Source organism: Coturnix japonica, chromosome 11, assembly GCF_054131305.1.
Source record: "Coturnix japonica strain WE chromosome 11, WE-NBRP24, whole genome shotgun sequence".
Lineage (NCBI taxonomy): Eukaryota > Metazoa > Chordata > Aves > Galliformes > Phasianidae > Coturnix > Coturnix japonica.
Window position 1 is genome coordinate 11192884 of NC_140673.1, and position 19327 is coordinate 11212210.

Consider the following 19327-nt stretch of genomic DNA (forward strand, 5'->3'; position numbering starts at 1 on the left):
ATACGGGCTGAGCGGGTGGGTGGGTTGTAAGGAGCTTTATTGTGCAATACGAGGGTTTGAACCCAAACTACACACACACACCCAACATAAATAGAGGGTGACACCGCCACCGGTGGCCCCAGGGCCGGGGCTGGGAGGCAGGTGTGTGGCTGTAACCCCTCCAGAACCGTCACCGTCGCCCACTCGAAGCCGCCGCTTTGCTGCGGGAAGCTCCGGCCCACAAGTGCTGCCCATGGCCACCCCCGTGCGGATAAACCCGGCTGTGCTTCATACACAGCCCGAGGGGCACCTGGGGGATGCGAGAGTCTGCGGGCACAGGGATGTGTGCAGGGAGCTGCTGCTCCTACGGCCGCCCAAGAGCTGCCGAGTCAGGTTATGTGACAAGTCAGTGCTCCGGGGTGCCTGGAGAGAAGGGCTGAATTGGGGGGTGTGGGATCCCTGCAGCACAGCCCGTCTCAGGGATCCCTCCTGCTGCCTTGGGGCTCTCCCCGCAATAACGACCCCAAGAACAGCATGTGGCAGAGAGAGGTGTGTGGGAGAGCCAGCCCCCTCAGTGCCCTCTGCTACTCGAAGGACAGCAGGTCAGGATGGGGACCCTCTGCCTCCCGGCTGGGAGTACACGGCTCTGCATGCCCTGCGCTCCCTGCCGGCTCCTGCTCCAGCCCGGCTTCCCGGAGGGGCTTCTCCGTGCGAGGTGGCGTTTCCAGGCCACCCTTATGGATGAGGTCGGGCACCGGGAGGTCACCATTCGGCCCAGGGATGCTGGTTGTACTGGGCACCCCGGGGCACCCCGCAGGGGAGAGGTCCCTTGCCCCTGGCCACTCCTCTGCGCGGTCCGCGTGTGCTGTAGGTGGCTCATGGGGCTCCTCTGTGCTGCCGCTCTCTGGCTGGGGTGCAATGAGCATGTCCTGCGGGGTCTTCAGAGCACGCGGGGTCCGCTTCCTGGTGATGGGAGGTGGGGGGTCTAGCCGGGGGAAGGCGTCCAGCCCCATGCTCCTGCAAGCAGAGAGAGGTGGTGATGCTTTCCAACCCAAAGGACTCTACCACGGGGTGTGCGGTGCAGGGACACTCACCCATCCTCGCTCACTGGCTGTCCTATGCCCAGTGCAGCGCCTGCGCTGGTGTTCACCTCCATCACCCCCACATCATGGGGGCTGGACGGCTCCTTGCGGCGCAGGAGGTCGTTCATCTTGGCCCCTACAGCCTTGCCCAGGTTGCGAAGGTGCTGGCTGCCAGCAGGGCGGGAGGGCTGTGGCAGGGCACCAGCAGGAATGTGCTGCAGGAGTGGGGTGGGTGCCGTGGCAGCGCTGGTGTTCTCAAACATGCTCTGGTCCACTGGAAAGGAAAGGGAGTGGAAAGTGGATATGAGGTGGGATGCAGGGGCTGAGCATCCCGGGGCTGCCTGCCAGCAGCATGGTGGGGACACCTATTGGGGACAGAAAGCCCATTAATGAGGCCCCACAGTTGTGTTGTGCATGCCATGAGGACATGGTAGGGGAGCAACAATCTCAGGGTGCCACACTGCTGCCACCGGCACACTGAGAACATCTCTTACCTGGCACCAAGCAGCTTGGGAAGCAGATTGTGGAAAGAAAGAGAGAGAAGGTTTGTCAATGGGTACAGCAGCAAGGGGACGCCCCCAGGACCCCTCATTTGCTGGGGTACCCACTGCCTGGGCTCTGAACTGTACATCCTCAGTATGGCACTTTCTACTGCGCACCCACCTTGCAACGGCCAAGTCACTGGCTGCGTGTGTGCAAAATCCCACATCACCACACCATCCCATGCTCAACTGGCCTCAGCTTGAATAGACCAAGTCCCCACACCTTGCCCCTTATTCCCCACCAGCCCTGAGGATGAAGCCAGCAAGCATCACCTCAGCCACCAGGTCCCCAGAGAACCCCAAGGGGGGCAGAACCTTGTGTTCCAAAAACATTCTGCTGTGTCCTGTGTGCAAGTGTGACATCAGCCCTTAGCGATGTTAGCTGGTGGTATCACAACACACTGGATTCTAGGGCCTAAGCATAGGACCCACACGAGGGTGATGGATGGATTTTTCATGCCAGCTGTTTTGATTGAGGACGTGTCCCATGGTCCCAGAAAAGGCAGCCTGGAGACAGTCCTCCCTTTGGATCAGTGCAGCCTGCCTGGTGAGCAGCCAGGATGTGTCTAGGCAGGGGAGCAAGGAGGGGTCTGGCTGGGTGTACCTGCCTGCATGGGCAGGAGAGGGGTAACAGGAGCCCCTGTGGCAGAGGGTGCTTTCTAGGAATGGGGAGGGGAATTCTGCTGTTGCAGCCCACCTCTGCACGATGCTGCTTTTCACTGCTATTTCTTCCTAACAGGAACCTTGAAAGCTGGGGATGCTGCCTCCAGCTGTGCCAGCTCATTGCTCCCAGCGCTGCCCCCACTCCAGGACAGCTCTTCCTGCGACAGTTCCAGCTCGCTGCTGGGTGAGTTCCCAGTGCTGTGGGGACATCTGGTGACAGAAACAGTCACCTCCACAACCCACAGATTGACACAGAGCAACCCACCAGCCAGAGCCCTGGGCAGAGAAGGGCTCTGCTGAACACTGCACTGGGGATGAGTTTCCTCCTGGGTCTCCAGCACCACCCCCATCCCCACAGGTGCCTGTGCTCACACAGTGACCCTGACTCACTGCTGTGCTGTTTCGCTCTGCAGACTGCAGCTCCACAGCCTCAATGGGCAGCGAGCTCCCTGCCCGCACTATCTACAGACCCTGGTGCTCACCGTACAGCTACATCATCAACACCAAAGCTGCCTCTCAGAAGCACCTCTCCTCCAGTCCACTCAGTAGCACCTGGAAGCCTGAGGATCCCAAAATCCTCTTGGATGCCCTGTCCTCTTTCTCCTGCTCTTCAGAAGAGCTCCAGACCCTGGAGACTGTCAGCAGCAGGATCAGTATCACCTCTGAGGACATCCTTGCAGCTTCCCAGGAGCAGCACATGCCAAAGCAGGGCTACAAGTGCATGTCATGCTGCCGCGTCTTCCCCACACTGTGCTCAGTCAAGAGCCACATCCAGCACAGCTCCCAGGAGGGCTACAGCTGCAAAGTGTATTACCACAAGCTCAAGACCCTGTTGGAAAAGGTACAGGAGACCAAGAGCCCTGAGGTGTCTGAGTAGCCTCAGCAGCTGGGCCACTGCCGCAGGAGGGCACTGCTCCATCGCTCCACTGCTGCACAATAAACAGCACACAGAGCGCAGACTGCCTGCTGCTCTCCTGGGAGGCTCAGCTCTGCTGCAGCTCCTTGGTGAAACAATGCTTTTCATGTCCTTTAAGAGTTTGTTTTCCTTCCCTGGTGGCCAAAAATTCCCAATGTCTGGAAAGCTCTGCTTAGCATCTCTGCAAAGGGATATGCAAGCCCCAGCAGCCCACAGGGGCACCTTCGAGTTGTCGGACAGCCCTAAGATGACCCCAACACCATTTGGGGCACCCGTTTCACAGTCAGTCGGCACCACAAGGCAGTCGCAGCTGAGGGCTGTGGGGTCCCACAAGGGAGGATGCTCAGTTCCAAGAGGATCTGTGCGATGCTGAGGGTGCCACCCCCGATGCTGGCTGCCAGCCCAGGCTGGCAGAGTGTGGAGGGCAGGAGGAGTATAGAAAGAGAGAGTCAGCGAGAAGGAAGAAACAACAGAAAGCCTTGAGAAATAGAAAGATTTATTTAGCAAAAGCCAATCAACTAATGACAACACCCAAGGGTTAAGTGCACTTACATTGACAGATTGGTTTCTCAGATAGACCGAGTCAACAGTTAGTAACACGACAGTTGTAGGAAAAGAAAGGACAAAAAAATATAGCTATAAAACCCCGGTCAAGGTCCGTAACAAAAGTGAGAAGCTAGAGAGGCATTTTGTAGGCAGTGCTGGGTTAGGAGGACCACTCATACATACACGTGGTGCTGCAGTGCAGCACGGCACTGGGTGGCTCCCAGCTGGCTCTGGCAAGGCACAGGGGGTTGCAGCACCCCTGTCAGCCCTGGGGCACCGCTCACCATTCCCTGTGGTTGTGCTGACCATGAGCCCAAGGCTCAGCCCGGCCTGCAGGAAATACCCAGGACACTCTGTACCCACTCATGCTCTATCCCCTCTGGAGCTGGTGTGGGGGCTTCCCTGGACACCAGACCACTGGTGGGTGCATTGAAACAAACACAGAATGATTAGAAGGTCCATCTGGTCCAAGTTCTGCTCCAGCAAAGCCACCCAGCACAGGGTGCCCATGCCCACATCCAGGCAGCTTTTGAAACTCTCCAGGAAAGAGACCCTGCAGCCTTTCTGGGCAGCGTGTGCCAGAGCTCAGCCACCCTCACAGCACAGAAGTGCTTCACACAGAGCTTCCTATTCCAGCTGACTCCATTGCCTCTTGTCTTATCCCTGGGCACCCCTGAAAGAAACCTGGCTCCTTCCTCTTTGCACCTCTCCCTTCAGATATCTAAACACATCAGTGAATTCCCCTGAGCCTTCTTCAGGAGGAACAGTCCCAGCTCCCTCAGCCTCTCTGCTCAGCAGAATTGCTCCAGTCCCTTCTCCATTTCCACGACCTCTCACTGGTCTCTCCCCTGGAGCTCCATGTACCTCTTGCATCAGGGAGCCTACAGTGCTCCCAGCATGGCTTCATCAGTACCAAGCAGAAGGGCAGGATCACTGCCTTGACCTGCTGCCTCAGCTCAGCTTGGTGCCCTCCAGGACCATCAGCTCCATCTCTATCAGCCCACTTCTCCAGTCCCTCTGGATGGCAGCACCGCCCTTTGGTGTACCAGCAGTTGCTGCTCCCATGTTTGTCATCTGCAGACAATGCTGAGGGTGCCCCATCACCCAGACTGTCCATGCAGAGGTTCACCAGGACTGTACCACCACTGACCTCCAGGGTACACTGCAAGCTGCTGGCCTCCAATTAGTCTGCACTGCTGATTATCATCTGGGCCTGTCTGCCCATCCATCCCGTACATCAAGAACTTGTCTATGAGAACTTGCCTCTTTTGGAGGCAGCATCAAAGGCTTTAACCAGTTCAGAGATAACCTGCTCTCTTCCTTTCATCACCAACATACTTACAGAAGCCCTTCTTGTTGCTGACCTCTCTGGTCAGATTTGATTCCATCTGGTCTTTAGCTTTCCTAACTTCATCCTGAGATGCTCACATAATGTTTCTATTCCTCCCAGGTTGTCTGTACTTGCTTCCATCCTCTGTATGCCTCTTTTTTGGGTCTGAGTTTGACCAGGATTTTCTTGCTCATCCATTTTTGCCTGACTTTCTCTTTGATGAGATGGACCACTCTTGAGCTTGGAGGAGGTGATCCTTGAGTATCAGTCAGCTTTGTCAGGTCCCTCTTCCCTCAAAGGCCACAAACCACAGGGTTCTTCCAACAGACCCACAAAGAGAGCTTTTCACTCCCCTCCCTGGCCTAACAATCTTAAGAATTCCACCATCTCAGGTCACAGCAGCCAAGGCTGCCTTTGACCTCCACATTCCCCACATGCCCCTTGGTGCTGACACAAGATCCCATCAGAGAACACATCCTTCCCACTAGGACTCTCTAGCTCCTGACAAGCTCTGCTACCTGCAGTGCCCACCTCCTCATGGGGTGGACGGTGCACAGCACAGCCCTTGCTCCCCCTGGGCTCTCACCCACACCCTGCTCCTCAGCCCTGAGGGGGATGGAGCAGAAGGAAACCATGGACCTTCCTCACAGCAGGGTCAAACACTGGAGTAGAGCAAGAGCTTGAGTCTGGGAGATACACAGCCAGGGGTTAGATGCAGGCAGATCAAGCAGAGACAGCTGGCAAAAGGGAAAGCAGCAGGCAAGCAGTGAAGCAAAGCAGAAGCAGGACAGGAGAGTGGAAGTGGAAGATGTGGAAGACAACCATGCCAATCCTGTCTCCCTATGTTTTCATATGGAGCAGAGGGAACGTCAGGGCTCTGGTTTGCACCCCTTCAGCCGTACTCTCAGAGGCTGCAGCAGTGGGTGACTGATAAGCGTGTCTGCAGAACAGGGAGAAGCTCTGACTCCTTTGGAGGTTCTCAAGGACATCTGCCGTCCTCCTAGGGGCTGGTGGAGGCCCTGTCATTCTGGATTCACTCTTCTGAAGACTGAAAACCAGACACATGAAAGTGCCCACATACACAGTTGTCTGTCACCTGTGCCACCCACCAGCTCCCCTTGTAGTCTGCCCACCTCTCCCATTCCAGCTGAATACAGGCACTGACCCCTGCACCAGGCAGTTCCTTGCAGTCTCTCATGACTGCTGTCACCTTCCAGAGGGGTGCAGAGCCCCCTTTCTCCATGCTGGTGTCAGCATGCACCCTGAAGCAACCAGCATGAATCCAGACCCTACCTGGGAGCAGGGTTACCCCAGCCAGGTGATGGTCTACACAGCCACCAAGTCACCCTGCAGTATGACCCTTTCTGGGGAGTATGAACATACACTGCCTACAGCAGCTAGGGAAGGAGGAGATCTTGCTTCCCATGGAGAGGCTGTGCATGTCTGTCTGTGCACACAGCCATTGCCAGCAGTGGTCTGGGGGCAAGCGACTGCATGGAAATGGGATGGTTCATCTGTAAAGCCAAGCAGGGAACTGGCAGTAGCAGTGGTGCAGGGAAATACTCAAAAATATGACTTGAGAGCACCAGAAAGCCTTTGGTACCTGCTAGCTGTACCAAAGAGCTCTAGAACCAGGCAATGAGGGAAGGAGGATTCCTCCTCCCTGTGCTGTCCTCCCTGGCTCTCACTCCATGTCCATTTGCGCCTCCCCATCCACTTCACAGCCCAGGAGAGGAGCAGGCAGTGCCCAGCACCCTCTGTCTGCCTGAGGCAAAGACCAACCCTCCCCCACAGTTCCACAGACCCCAGTGCGTGCAAGGAGCTGCCCATGCCTGGCCATACTGTGCAACCTCCTCTTACCCCCTCACCTTCCCAAACTCCTCCGCAGCATTCCTTCCCCTTCACTCACACACCCACATTAATGGGGCACCATCTCTCGTCCCTGTAGCATAGATCCAGCTTCATCTCCCACCAACTCTACCATGCAGGAAACAAATTCATGTAGGCTCTTTCGTGCCTCCTGTCCCTGTTCTTTCACTCCCTCAGCAAAAACCTTCTCCAGTTTCATTGCTTGCCCCTATAGTAACACTGCTAGCAGTGGCTCCTTACCCAGCATGGTCACTGGGCAGCAATCCAGCAGCACAAGGAGCCCTGCAGGGACTGCTGCTGAGGGCTCTTTGCTTCCCTTGCTTCTGATCTCAAAATGCAGCTTGGGAGGACATGGGGACCAGGGAGCGACACAATCCTGGCATGAAGCTGAGGGTGCTGAGGACTGGCTGAGCTCAGGACAAGATGACTGGCAGCAGGGAAGGAAGATCTGCCCCCTGCTCCAGCTGAGACACTCCAGTACCATCATGTCTACCTCCCTGAAGCGGGCTGACATGGGCTGCACGCATCAGGGTCCTGGGCACAGCACAAGCCAAGAGGGAACTGCCAGCACGGCAGCATCACGCACCATGCCTAGCTCTGGCCCCTGCTGCCATCCAGCCCCAAACTCCCTCCGCCATCCCTGGGGGTCCCGGCTGCTCTGTGCCACCTCTTGCCATCCCCTACACCGCGATCTCATCCTCCAGGCTGTCGCCCAGGTCCTGCTGGGGCTGGACATTGAGCAGGCGCGGTGGTTCCTCCTGGGACCAGGAGTCGCGCTCCTCACTCTCATCCGTGTTGGACTCGTACTCGGAGGCGATGCCCGACTCACGGAACTTGAGGAGCTCCAGGCTGCCCAGCGCCGGCTCTGGGGCATGCGACCCCGAGCTCGGCAGGAAGTGGTAGCACTCCAGCTTCACCAGACAGTCGTTCCTACCTATGGGGCTGCCCAGGGCACTGGGGAAGCCTGAGCCGGAGCCCAGCTGCGGCAGGTGGGTGTCCTCGGGCTGCGGGGTGGTCGGGTCGCAGAGCACGGGGAGGACGCTGGAGCGGAAGGTGATCTCCAGCAGGCTGTCCTGGGAGCCTGCTGCAAGAGAATGGCATGGCTGAGAGGCAGGTAGTGCCACCCTGTCCCTCCCGGGCATCCCAAGGCCACCATGGCTGGCTGCAGACCTACAGCCTCAAATGCTCAGATGATAGTATCACGTGTGCCAGGAGCTGCTGGTCAGCAAAGAGCCAGGACAGAAATCTAGCTGCCTTCTCCTGGCTCCTGCAGGGAACTGAAGGCCACATCTACTGGAGAAGAAGTCTAAGGAGGGTCTCTTCTGGCAAGGAGGGAGCTGGCATAGGCATGTAGCATGTGGGGAGAGCAGGCATACAGCTGATGGACATGGGTGATGGCCACCCAACACCTCCCTCCATCCCGCATGCAGGCGTCCTGCTGCACATGCACAAGCCAGTTCAGAAGGGCACTAATATTGCCAGTTTTCCCAGAAAACATATGAAATGCACCAAAAATGGGGTGTAACACCCACATGTTCCCCACAGACCCTACCACTAGCTGCCCTCACAGGGGCGCTGGTGCTGTGCTGTGCCATGTCACCAAGCCCAATGTCTCTCCAGAGCCAGGGTGCACAGCAAAGTCCCCAGCCACATACCACTTTGTGCTGTGGGTTCCCCACTAGCTATGAAGTGAGAGGATGGGGCAGGAGTGCTTACTGGTGTTGTTCCCTGCCAGCTTCAACTCCAGCTCCTGCACCTGCTTGACCAGGAGTGAGATGTGCTGCAGCAAGTCCTTGTTCTGAAGCAGGAGCTGGTGCACACGTGCCTGTGCCTCCAGGCGTGCCGCCGCCTCAGCAGCAAGCTGGTCCTTCAGCAGGTGGACCTGTGGGACAGGAGACACACCATCACATCAGAGTACACTCAGTGACTGTGGGGAATGCAAAGGAGACCTTTGTACAGTGCTGCTGGGTGAGGCAGCAGCCGGCAGTGGTGGAATTGCAATTAAATGCTAAGCAGGTGCGCAGTCTCCGTGCTGACAGCATCAGCCTGGAAAAAATCCTTCCCCTCTGCATGGCAGGAGCCTGCAGCAGGACAGGGTGGTGCTCAGGTGCTGCAGGGAAGCAGCCAGCAGAACCCACACGTCACAGCTGGCGGAGGAGCAGTGCTTTATGCCACCAATCTCTAAGGACAACATTCAGACAGACACTTGGCCATAATCCAAAGGGCAGGTATCTGGAAACACCTTAAGAAATCAAGCCTCTCCAGTCAGCGAGGGACCTAAACGATATTTCACCTCCAGCTAATTACAGGCAAGGATAATTACAGAATGGTCCCTGCAGCTACAGACCCATCATTTGACACAGATCCTGGCCAACACAGCGCAGCTACTGGTTTGTTAGTAAAGAATTAAATATGTTCACAGACAAACTGGGTATTTCTTGAGAGAAGATAACAAGTGCCATCAACAGAGATGTTGACGTAATGCGTTCAGTCATCTAACAGGCATTTGACACAGCAGAACATAACTTTTTCATTAATAAATTAGTGTGACACCAAATCACCACGGCTCACACTGAATGGATTGGAGAGGAGCTAAGTGACAGCTCTGGGATGAGAACCACACTGAGGTGGGCAGAGCTCCAGAGCAGGGTGTCAGCCCCTGGAGAAAGCAGGATGAGCCACTGGCTGGCATCCCACAAGCCAGCCAAGAAAAGGCTACGCACTACTTCAGATGGTTGGCCTAGGCGACCTTAGCATTCTTTTCTGATGTTACTGATTGTATGAAAGATCAGCAGTTGAAGAGAGCTCTGGAAGGTGTCAGGGAACAACAAGCAAAGCTACAGTCATTTGTCAAGTGGAGGAGCCAGAGCTGCTGAAATGAAGAATACTCCCACAGAGTGAGCTGCCGGCCAGGATCAACACCATGGTGTGACATTTGCCACATGCCTCATGTTGGGTCTCCCCACGCTTCAATGTTGCACCCCCAGAAAACAGTGTTGGGACAAACCTGTGCCACAGCCACTTGCGTCTGCTGCTGCTGCTGCTGCAGGAGCTGCTGCAGGAGCTGCATTTGGTGATGGGCAGACAGAGGTGTGCCCAGGTCGGGCAGTGGGGCGGATGAGGGCAGCAGCATCTTGGGCGAAGCGGTCAGGATGTCTTCAGGGTGGAGGCAGCCCTGCAATACACCACCATCAATAAACGCAACCCTGAGAGCTGCCAAGCATAGAGCAGTCCCCGAAATTTCCAGGAATAAGGCTGCTGCATTCCAAGCAAATCACGCTTTGCTGAGGCAGGGGGAGCCTGCTGGAAAGCTTTGAGAACAGTTTTTGCCTGGGGCTGGCTGATGGGCTCGCTGACCTCGCCGTGTTCCCCCAGGCTTGTGACAAAAGCACAAATGGTATTGCAGTAAGTTTTGGAAAAGGCTGCTGTTTCCCATGGAAGTTTCCACTGTCTCAAAAATAATCCTTTTTGGAGGTGCACGAGAAAAAAACATTATCCCTATCAGCTCTGCCCCAACTCTTTCCGTGTGGCTGAGCTTTGGTATAGTGCTCTGCAGACACAGCACAGCCCTGAGCCAAAGGGCAGCAGCAGACGGCTTTGATCTGGGGGCCAGGAATGCTGCCAAATCCCTCCTGACCTCCAGGCCCTCAGAGGGACTCACACACCTTGGCGTCACCGCTGGTCTCCTTGCCCACAGCATCCAGGTCCGTGACTCCACGGCTGAAGTCGAGGATGTCAGCCCCAGGCAGTGGCAGCTCCACAGCATCGATGTCAGTCTCCTCGGCCGAGGTGGCTGCCCGCTCTGCAGCAGTGAGGCGGCAGGCTGTGGGACAGCAAGGCATGGCTGGGGGTGAGCACTGGAACCCTGCATTCCCCCCCTCCATCATTCCCTGTACCCCTATCCTCGGTTGCCCCATCTGTTTGATCTCAGCTTGCTTGCATTTCCCCCAGCAGGAGCTACCCAAGCACATTAACGTCCCGCTTAAACCCAAGTTCCTTGTAATGTTCCTTAGGGTTCCCCAGATGCTGTGCCCCAGAGCAGTGCATGGCCACTGCAGGCTGGGGACTCTCACATCACGTTTCCATGATGTGCTTCTGTGGCTTCCAGGGGCAGATGAACACACCCAGGGACCAGCAGCCAAAAACCTTGGATTTGGGGGAAGCTGGCCATTGAGAGCAGGAGACACAGAAAGCTGAAGGTAAACAAGAGGTTATGGGAAAACAAAAAGGACGGATGCTCAGAAATCCCCAGGGAGCTGCATACCGAGGCCAGGACATTGTGCAGAGGAAAAACAAACAATGAGCCTCTCAGGACAGCACTGCTGCAGAGGACCCTACACCCTGTGTGGGATGGGGAATCTGTATGCAGACAGGCAGCAGGACCTGCTGACATCCCAAAGGGCCCCTAAAATGGGCTTGAAGAAGGCTGCAGGTGTGCAAGCCAGCTCTTGCATGAACGCTGCCTGCTCCCCTCTCTTCCAGTTCCAAGCTTGGGGACACTGGGGATGGTCCCTGCTCTGGCCCCTTTCCTGGCAGCAGTGAGGAAGTGTTTGCAGCATGTGAAGCGGAGATCATTTGGGCACCCAGCCGAGCCCAGAGCGCTGCTAATGGGCTCCCAGCACGAGGGATGTCTGTGAGGATGAAGGTTAACACCTAGAGAAGGCTCCTTGCTGGGCAAGATCCCGCCGCACTGCAGGACAGACTGCCGTGCAAATCCGTTCCCTGCAGGTGTCAGCTGGCAGCAAGCTTCACCGACAGACAGAGGCTCTGCAGATGGTGTCTGCCAGCCACATCAGCAATGATCTGTGACCCCTTCACCCCAGTAAGGTACCTGGGACATCCAGATCGTCCCCATTCCTCTCGCTGTCCCCGTCCTCCTGCCCGTCTGCATTTTGCTGGGTGTGCTGCAGGCTCAGCTTGTGGCAGACTTCAAACGCCTGTCCCACCGTCCGCACGATGCGCATGGCTTGGCTCTGCAGCAGGAGGGAGAGGAGCAGAGGCATCAGCCCACTGTGAGCAGCTGCCCAGCTTTCTGTGCATCGCCACTGTGACTGCAGCTCAGAATGCAAACCACCGTGATTTCAGGTCCTGGCCCAGTCACCCCACTGGGATGTGTTCCCCTGCATCCTCACCTTCTTCTTAGATTTGAAGACATTGCATCTGAACACGTTGCTAGACCCATCCCGAGCAATGTAGCTGAAGATCTTTAGGTCCTGCGAGTCATGGGACACATAGAATATCCTGCAAGGACAGAAAGGGAGGGGATGACATTGCCTCCAACACACGCTATCCACAGTGCCTAGGATGCCAGCAAGGCCACAGCCAGAGTCTCACAGGGCATGCTCTGGGTGCTGGCAGCTGCCCAACCTCTGCAGCACAGCCCTGCAAAAGCCCAGCAGAAATTCATTTTTGGCAGTGGTTCCACCTAGGGTGAAAAAAATTCCTCTGCTGACTCAGCAGTAGCAAATGCTTCATGAAGACAGCACAGGGATTACTCTGCTCAGCCCCCACGGCAGCACTGGGGGTGCCAGTTTGCAGGAGACCCACAGGAACAAAAACCTCTGTGCTTTTTTGGTGTGCTGGTCTCCTCTACCCCAGGCAGCCTGCTGGGTGGATGCTGGGAGTGCACAGCAAGCCAAAGCAGCTGCCCTGTGCCCTCTGAGGTCACCACAGGATAGTCCTATCGGCCACCATGCCCCAGCCCGGCTCCAGCCTGTGGAGCCACCCCACCATCGGGTCTCTCCCTTCCCCAGCAGGGTGCAGCTTTATTGCTCTAATTGGGATCATTAAAAGGGGCTTAGTGGCACCTGGCCCGGCTGTCCTGCAGAACTCAGGAGAGGTTTTCCTGCAGGACTGTGCCTGCTCCCAGCTGAGCACGGACCCACCAGCCATCAGTGCACAGCTCGGGGCTCAGTTCAGGCTGCAGAGTGCTGGTGTGGCACGTCAGAGCCTTTGTGCCATCCCATAGTGATCTTACCTGTAAATGGGATCGTGCATGACAAGCATTTTGTTCTCATCCCAGGCCCATTCTTTTTTCTGCAAGGGAAAAAGCTGAAAATGAGTACGTCAGATGCTGCCCTCGTCATCGAGAATGGGGCAGAGGCAGTGCTGGGGCAGTGCTTGCTGTAGCCCTGCTGCTGCCCTACAGCCCCAGCAGATGACCTGCCCAGTGTGCAGCCAAAAAGCCCCACACAGCCAGAGTGCTTCCTGCCCAAAGCACAGCCGGGGGTCTCCTGATTCCTGGCAGTCCATGGGTAACCATCTCACTGCACACCCCGTAGGTCTCCAGCACTGCCCCACCTTGGTCTGGGGCTGCCTACCTTCTTCTTCTTCTTCAGAATGACCTTCACGCCGTCCACCGACACGATGAGGTTCACCTTCTTCTTCTTGATGTTCTTGGCTTTGAACTCATACTGCGGAGAGAGGCCAAGTTAGTCCTCCTGGGGAGCTCTGAGGGGCAATTCCCCAACACCCTCCCCCCGCCTGATCTCTGGGAGGAGAAATACTACTCCAAGTGCAGTTTAGTGGGGCTCAGTGTAAAATCAGAGATGACTGCTAAGGACTCAGTGAACCTCGCCGGGAGAGACAGCATAATGCGATTACCCACTTCAATTAGAAATCACTGGATGGGAAATAAAACCCAGGAACTTCCAAAGATCAGTGACTAAACACAAAGCTCCAGCCCAGCCACAGGGAGAGAACGCCATTCCCCCAAACCCAACCAATCCTGCATGCAGAGCCCTACAAGCACCAAGGGCTTGGGCAGGGTGAACAGGTCAGGTGTTAACTGAGGCTGAGCAAAGTCCCACACAGCATCAGTGAGGGCTGCCTTCTGCTAAAGCTATGGCTGGCAGTTTTGGGGTAAAACCACAGCACTGTGTGGCTTAATAGAACCACACACACACACATCTGCTCCCATTGCAGAGTCATAGAACCTCCCCACTGACATTGGTACCCAGCGCCCCTGTGGCACAGCATCCCTGTATCCTGCATTCAAGGAAGAGGGATTTAATGAACTTGTTCATTAGCCAGACTTGCTGCAAAGGGAGCAGCAGCCGAGCCCTGCCTTGGGTCCTGCCGAGGCTCTGTGTGACATTTCCAGCGCCGCATGATGCATCAACTCTGGCAGCCAAAGCCAGCAGGCAGCGAACGCTTCTGGCCCCGACCCACGATCCAATGATAAAAGACCTGAAAATACAATTCCTCAAAGCCATTTGGAAGCTGCTGATGGGGCTGAGGGATGCAGATGACTCAGAAAAGCATCCAGTGGGGTCATGCAGCTCTGTCTGTCTCAGCTCATGGAGTAGGCAAGCTGGGAGAGCCCATACGCTCTGAAGCCACAGTGATGGGCTGCAGAAATCAAAGCTCAGGCTTCCACCATAAACTCCACATCCCATCCCTGCCTGCCAGCTGCTTGCAGGGCTCTGTCCCACAACCCTGGTGCAGCAGCAGGTCTCCAGAGCTGCTCAGCAAGGAGCCGGTTTCCAAGGGTCACCTCTCACAAGCAGAGGTGATGCAACACACTGAGCACAGCCCCCACCACCAACAGGTCCTGCTGCTCATTGATCAGCAGCACCGCACCACGCTGCCGAGCTGCTGGAGCCCAAGTTTGCTGTTCTGGTGACCCTGAGTGCTAATTAATCTGGGCTCACAAGAGACAACAACCCTGAAAAACAGCTCAGGGTTACAGAGACTATTTTTAGCCTGGGCTTTGGGTGAGTAACAGCCCCAGGAAAGCAAAGCAGACGGAGCGGGACTCAGCAAAGGTGTTACCAAACCCTGGCACGGGCTGTATGGGGCAGAACAGGTATGGAGCTGCTGGGGAAGGCTCCCCTGTGCCTCACCCTACTGGGGCTGCTGGTGAGGGCACTGCCTGGGCTCATCCCTTGCCCGCCCACCTCGAGGCAAGCATCCTGCCCAGCCCACACTGCAGCCAAATCTCTTTGTGGCAAAGCTCCAGCGTGAACTGGAAGCAGCAAAGAAAGCAAATTCTCCGAAGGGCTGAGCAGTCAGATTTGCTCCCTTAAATCTGGCCCTTGATCCCGATGCTGTGGAGAGTGTGAAGCTCCCCTGCAAACCTGAGCCACATTCTTAAGGACTGTGCCGCATCCACTCCAGCCCAGGCTCATTAGTACAGCACTCCAACAAGCACAGACACACTTTGGGATACGTTTCCCACGTAATAAAGCACAGCTCTAACCAATAAAACACTAATGAACTCACACCCATTGGGTCTCTCTAAAGAGACACTAACCATAATTTAATAACAAATCCAGAATTCAATAAAGCAGCAACTCAGCTTCCCCTCCTCTCTGATGCACACTTGTCAGTCCAAGGTGCAGAGGTCCCAGGGGAGGAGGGGGTGGGTCAGGAGGGCAGAGCTGACATCACCACCCAAAGCTGCCCCAGCGCAGTGCTGGCAGGTCTGACTGATTCAGTGCACGCTGCAGTTGCAGCAGGTGCTCAGCTGGACCTGCCATCAGCCCACGTTAGTTGTCTACATGCACAAAGGCTGTGGGTGACACTGGGGAAGAGACCCCTGTTGGTAGAGGAGAGAGGGAATGTGCCGGGGGAAAAGGAGCAGCAGAGCCCAGACACTCAGCTCTGCAGTGCAAGTAGGAACATCAGCACCATTTGGGAACCACTTTGCCCTGCTCACAACTGCAGCATGCAATTTATTCTGCCCTGTTCACAAGGCTTTGATTCCTCAAACCAAACAGATTTCACCCCAAGCTGTAGCTATGTGTAGGGTCAAAGCAAGCACCAGGTTGTGCAGATTGTCTGAGCAAGAGATGAGTCACAGAGACTGCAAACTCAGAACTGGGCAGGGTTTGCCCAAACCCCCTGTCTCATGGTGCAACAATTCCAATGAGCAGGGTTTTGTTTTATCCCAACCCGCACAAGGATCACCCTCCACTGACCCAGAAGATAATTTGCACCCTGCCCAGGGATGGGACACAACCTTATCACCTCCTCTCCCTGCCCTCTGGCAGAGCAGCATTGTTTTTGCTGGCATTGAGCTGGGGAGCACCACCAGGACACACAGCCGTCATGCAGCACATTGACATCCATGCTTGCACCAGTGCCAGCTGCCTCACATCACCACGAGCAGTAGGATCCTACATGAGGAAAGTAGTGCTCATAGCACTGGAGAGGCTGCTGCGGGAGGAAAACCGTATTTCTCACCACTGAGTAAACAAGGAGTATAAGCTCTGCTACAAATGTTTCCAGTTCATGGAGATGATGCCCAGCCTGCTGTTACATAAAGAAAAGAAGAAGAAAAGTCCCTTAATTTCACAGTTCCCAGCAAAAATAAGACAAAGCAAAACAAGACAATAAATAAATAAATAAATTTTAAAAGATCAACAAAACCAACATGTTTATCTCCTCATTTAGACAAGAAATGTGTTTTCCTAAATACCAGAGGCACAAGCTGACTTCAGGTTGGTGGGAGTCTGTTTTCAACATCTGTCCCTCATGCAGAGTTTGCTGCTTAAATATCTTCAAAGGCGTGCTCTTAGAAGGAAAATAATGCCAGCTGGTGTATGCATCATTGCACAACACATTTCTACTGGCAGAGTATTAGAAGTGCCCTCTCTTGAGAACAGACTGATGCATGTTCCTTAATAGAGAGCGCATGTAACCTTGTCACTTTGGAGTAAAATTATGTACACGCTTTGAGTGAGAGGGGTATGTGTGAAAAGCATGAAAATCTCAGCCCCCTTTAGAAATAAATGTGTTGTACATCCTCATCTCACTGCTCCTACACAGCAAAAGGGCGAGGAAACTTCTACCAGTGAGCTACGTTGGAAAGATCGGGTGCTAAAGAAAGGAGATGGGGCATCACTAGGCTCAGCATCACCCCATACTCTGAAGAAGATCAACCTGCATAGAAGTGCCCTCATTTCAGGCCAACCCATCTAACTGCAGTGGGTATGGAGTTAAATCTGCACACTGGCATCCTCCATCAAAAGGGGAAGGGTTACTGGGAACGCTCAGCAGTCAGACTGCACTAACACAGCATACAACCAGATGGGAAATTCTTTGATGGAAGAGCACCTAAACACAGCGAGCCATTGCTGTCCCAGCCAACAGAACAAAAGCTGTGCTTCAGCCCAATGCCAACTCAGGGTAACAAAGCAGAGAGCAGCAGCAGCTTTGTGAAGCTTCCCCCAGTTCTGGTAACAACCTCCTAATGAACAATTAACTCATTACCAAACAACAGCTGCGGGTGAGTTTAATTAAGGCTCCACAGCTCCAGAAGCCCAAGAATTCCTGTTGCACACCCAACCCCAACAAGCCCCATCCCTCTGCACACAGCTGCGCTCTCCCAGCAGAGCCCGGCACTGCGACGCCGTGCAGATCACGTTAGCAAGCAGAGGCACGTCCCTGCGTGCAGCACCGCAGAGCGCTCATGGACCAACACCGTGTGTCCCCCCACGCACACAGACACACGCCTGGGTGTGCCAGGAAGCCTGTCTGCACAAAAACATCCTGCGTGGCTCTCCTGCACAGGGGATGGCCAGCAGGGCTCCCACCGGTGCGTGCATGGGTTAGGTTTTGCCAGTGGCCACACTTTATCCAAAGGTAGCATGGAAAGAGGAGTAACAAAGCACGGGGCGCTGTTTCCTGGGCTGGTGCTGCTTGGCAAAGCTTCTCCACTAATCAGATCTGCACATATGGAAAAATGCAGCTCCACGGTGCACGAGTGCATCTGAAGCGAGCTGTGATTGTGGTGTGAGCTGACAAGGTCAGTGCCTATATTGCCATCCAGCTTCAGGTTTAATTTTGGTAACCGTCTGTGAGGGCCGCGTGCACTGACGGGTATAAATGGGAATCAGTCTAAAAATACCCGTGTTGCGACAGCAGCAGAGCAGAGTTAGGGAGGCTGCTTTACAACGAGCCTGGATGGCAGCATCCCCATTTATCACATAAAATAGGCGTCCCGATAGCACTGACTATTTCACAATAAATCCCGTCTGCTCAGTTTGCTGTTCCCCACCATACAGCTGCCTCTGTCAGCTCCCTCTGCCTTCCCTTTTACTCCCGAGTTCCATTAGCCAAGCTAACACACAGGGGCATCCCTTCAACCAGAGTAGCTTCATGGGAAGCTCAGAGAAATCAGAGCTGATAGAGGTTAAATCACCACCCAAGGCCAGCAGTGAGCATCCGACTGTCGGTGTATGCAAGATACTGGTTCAACTGGTTGCAAACAACCAGGCTGCATGGCCACAGGCACTGCATCCACTGCCTTGGGTGTGGGGGAATGAGGAGAGGGCACACTGCATCTGTAGGGGATTCACAGTGGAGGGGCAGTGTGGAAGGTAGCAGGATGCCCCAGTACGTGCTGTTCTTGTTGCAGAGCTCAGTTCAGCCTTGCAGACACAACTCCAGCAATAAACCGTACCCATTTTGGTGTTTATCATCTCTTGCTAAAATAAGCAGCAGCAGCACATTCTTTGGAAACCCCATATCTGACTGGAATTTGTGGCATTTTTAATTAGCTGCTCATTAGCTCTTCCAAACTGCAGGAACGAGTTGAAGACAGACAACGTGCCCGGTTGGGATAGAGCCGTGCTGAGGCTTGGGTTAAAAATGACAAACAAGGGCTGCAAGGAGGAGGCCATGAGGAGGCCATGAGGAGGAGGCCGCGCGGGCGCCATCTTGGCGCAGACATGCAGTGAGATGCTGGAGATGGCTGACCGTGGGCAGCCCTCGGATCAAAGGGACCACAGGCATGATGTGGTTTCTGCAGAGCAGGGCTGTGCCGGTTGGCATGTTTGAGAGCACCGGGCTGCCCTGAGCGGCTCTGCAGAAACTCAGCCACATCAGCCTTGCCATGGGAAGAGTCAGGAAATGCTTGGCGAGCACCTTTCAAAGAGTGGCGCTCTGTGCTTCCTTCTCAACATGCTTTCCAAAGCAGGCCCCAAGGCAACTGCCGGGCAGCATCTCTGGCACCACTGGAGCCTGCCCATCCCAACTCCACCTCTGCACCAGCAACAAAATGGGACAACAAGAGGAACGTGTCCATGCAGTGCTGCAGGGAGGTGTCGATGCAGGGAGCAGTCTGAGCACAGCAATCTTTGCAGCCCAGGTTGTGACACAACCAGGATTCATTCGTTTGCCTGTTTTACTGCACCAAATTGCATAAAAAGCTTGAGTACCTCCAGCGTGGAAAGCAGATGAGAACAGCAATGACAAATCAAAAGGAAGCAGGCTGGTAATAATGTAACTAAATCAGCAATTACAAAATTCAGGCAATTAATAAAGACCGAATAAGCAACAGCATTAAATGCTTAGCGCATCAGAAGCAAGCCAGCCCTGTGGGTCTCATTAAAGGGTAACGGTGCTCAACAACGTTTCTGGTTTGTAAGTGGAGAAAAAAAAGGCAATTATTCCT

General features: G+C 55.0%; 2 protein-coding genes across 8 annotated transcripts in view; one reads left to right on the forward strand and one right to left on the reverse strand.

Moving 5' to 3' along the window:
- Positions 1-20: 20 nt before the first annotated feature.
- Positions 21-19327, reverse strand: part of NOS1AP (nitric oxide synthase 1 adaptor protein) — a 30165-nt gene continuing 10858 nt past the window's right edge. For 2 of the 7 annotated variants that reach the window (XM_032446348.2, XM_085511155.1), the window contains exons 3-12: positions 13248-13340; positions 12905-12963; positions 12060-12168; positions 11759-11900; positions 10593-10750; positions 9935-10102; positions 8644-8809; positions 7862-8011; positions 1074-1335; positions 21-996 (exon numbers count right to left, since the gene is read on the reverse strand). In XM_032446348.2, coding sequence (XP_032302239.2) covers positions 564-996; positions 1074-1335; positions 7862-8011; positions 8644-8809; positions 9935-10102; positions 10593-10750; positions 11759-11900; positions 12060-12168; positions 12905-12963; positions 13248-13340 — 1740 coding nt within the window. In that variant the 3' untranslated portion in view covers positions 21-563. Of the gene's footprint in view, positions 997-1073; positions 1336-3661; positions 8012-8643; positions 8810-9934; positions 10103-10592; positions 10751-11758; positions 11901-12059; positions 12169-12904; positions 12979-13247; positions 13341-19327 lie in introns of those variants that run through there. The other 5 variants (XM_032446347.2, XM_032446350.2, XM_085511154.1 and 2 more) reach the window with 4 other exon arrangements.
- On the forward strand, positions 1934-3299 carry SPATA46 (spermatogenesis associated 46). The gene is made up of 3 exons (XM_015869334.3): positions 1934-2150; positions 2343-2450; positions 2680-3299. The coding sequence occupies exons 1-3, from the start codon at positions 1979-1981 to the stop codon at positions 3141-3143; spliced, it is 744 nt and encodes a 247-aa protein (XP_015724820.3). The 5' UTR covers positions 1934-1978; the 3' UTR covers positions 3144-3299.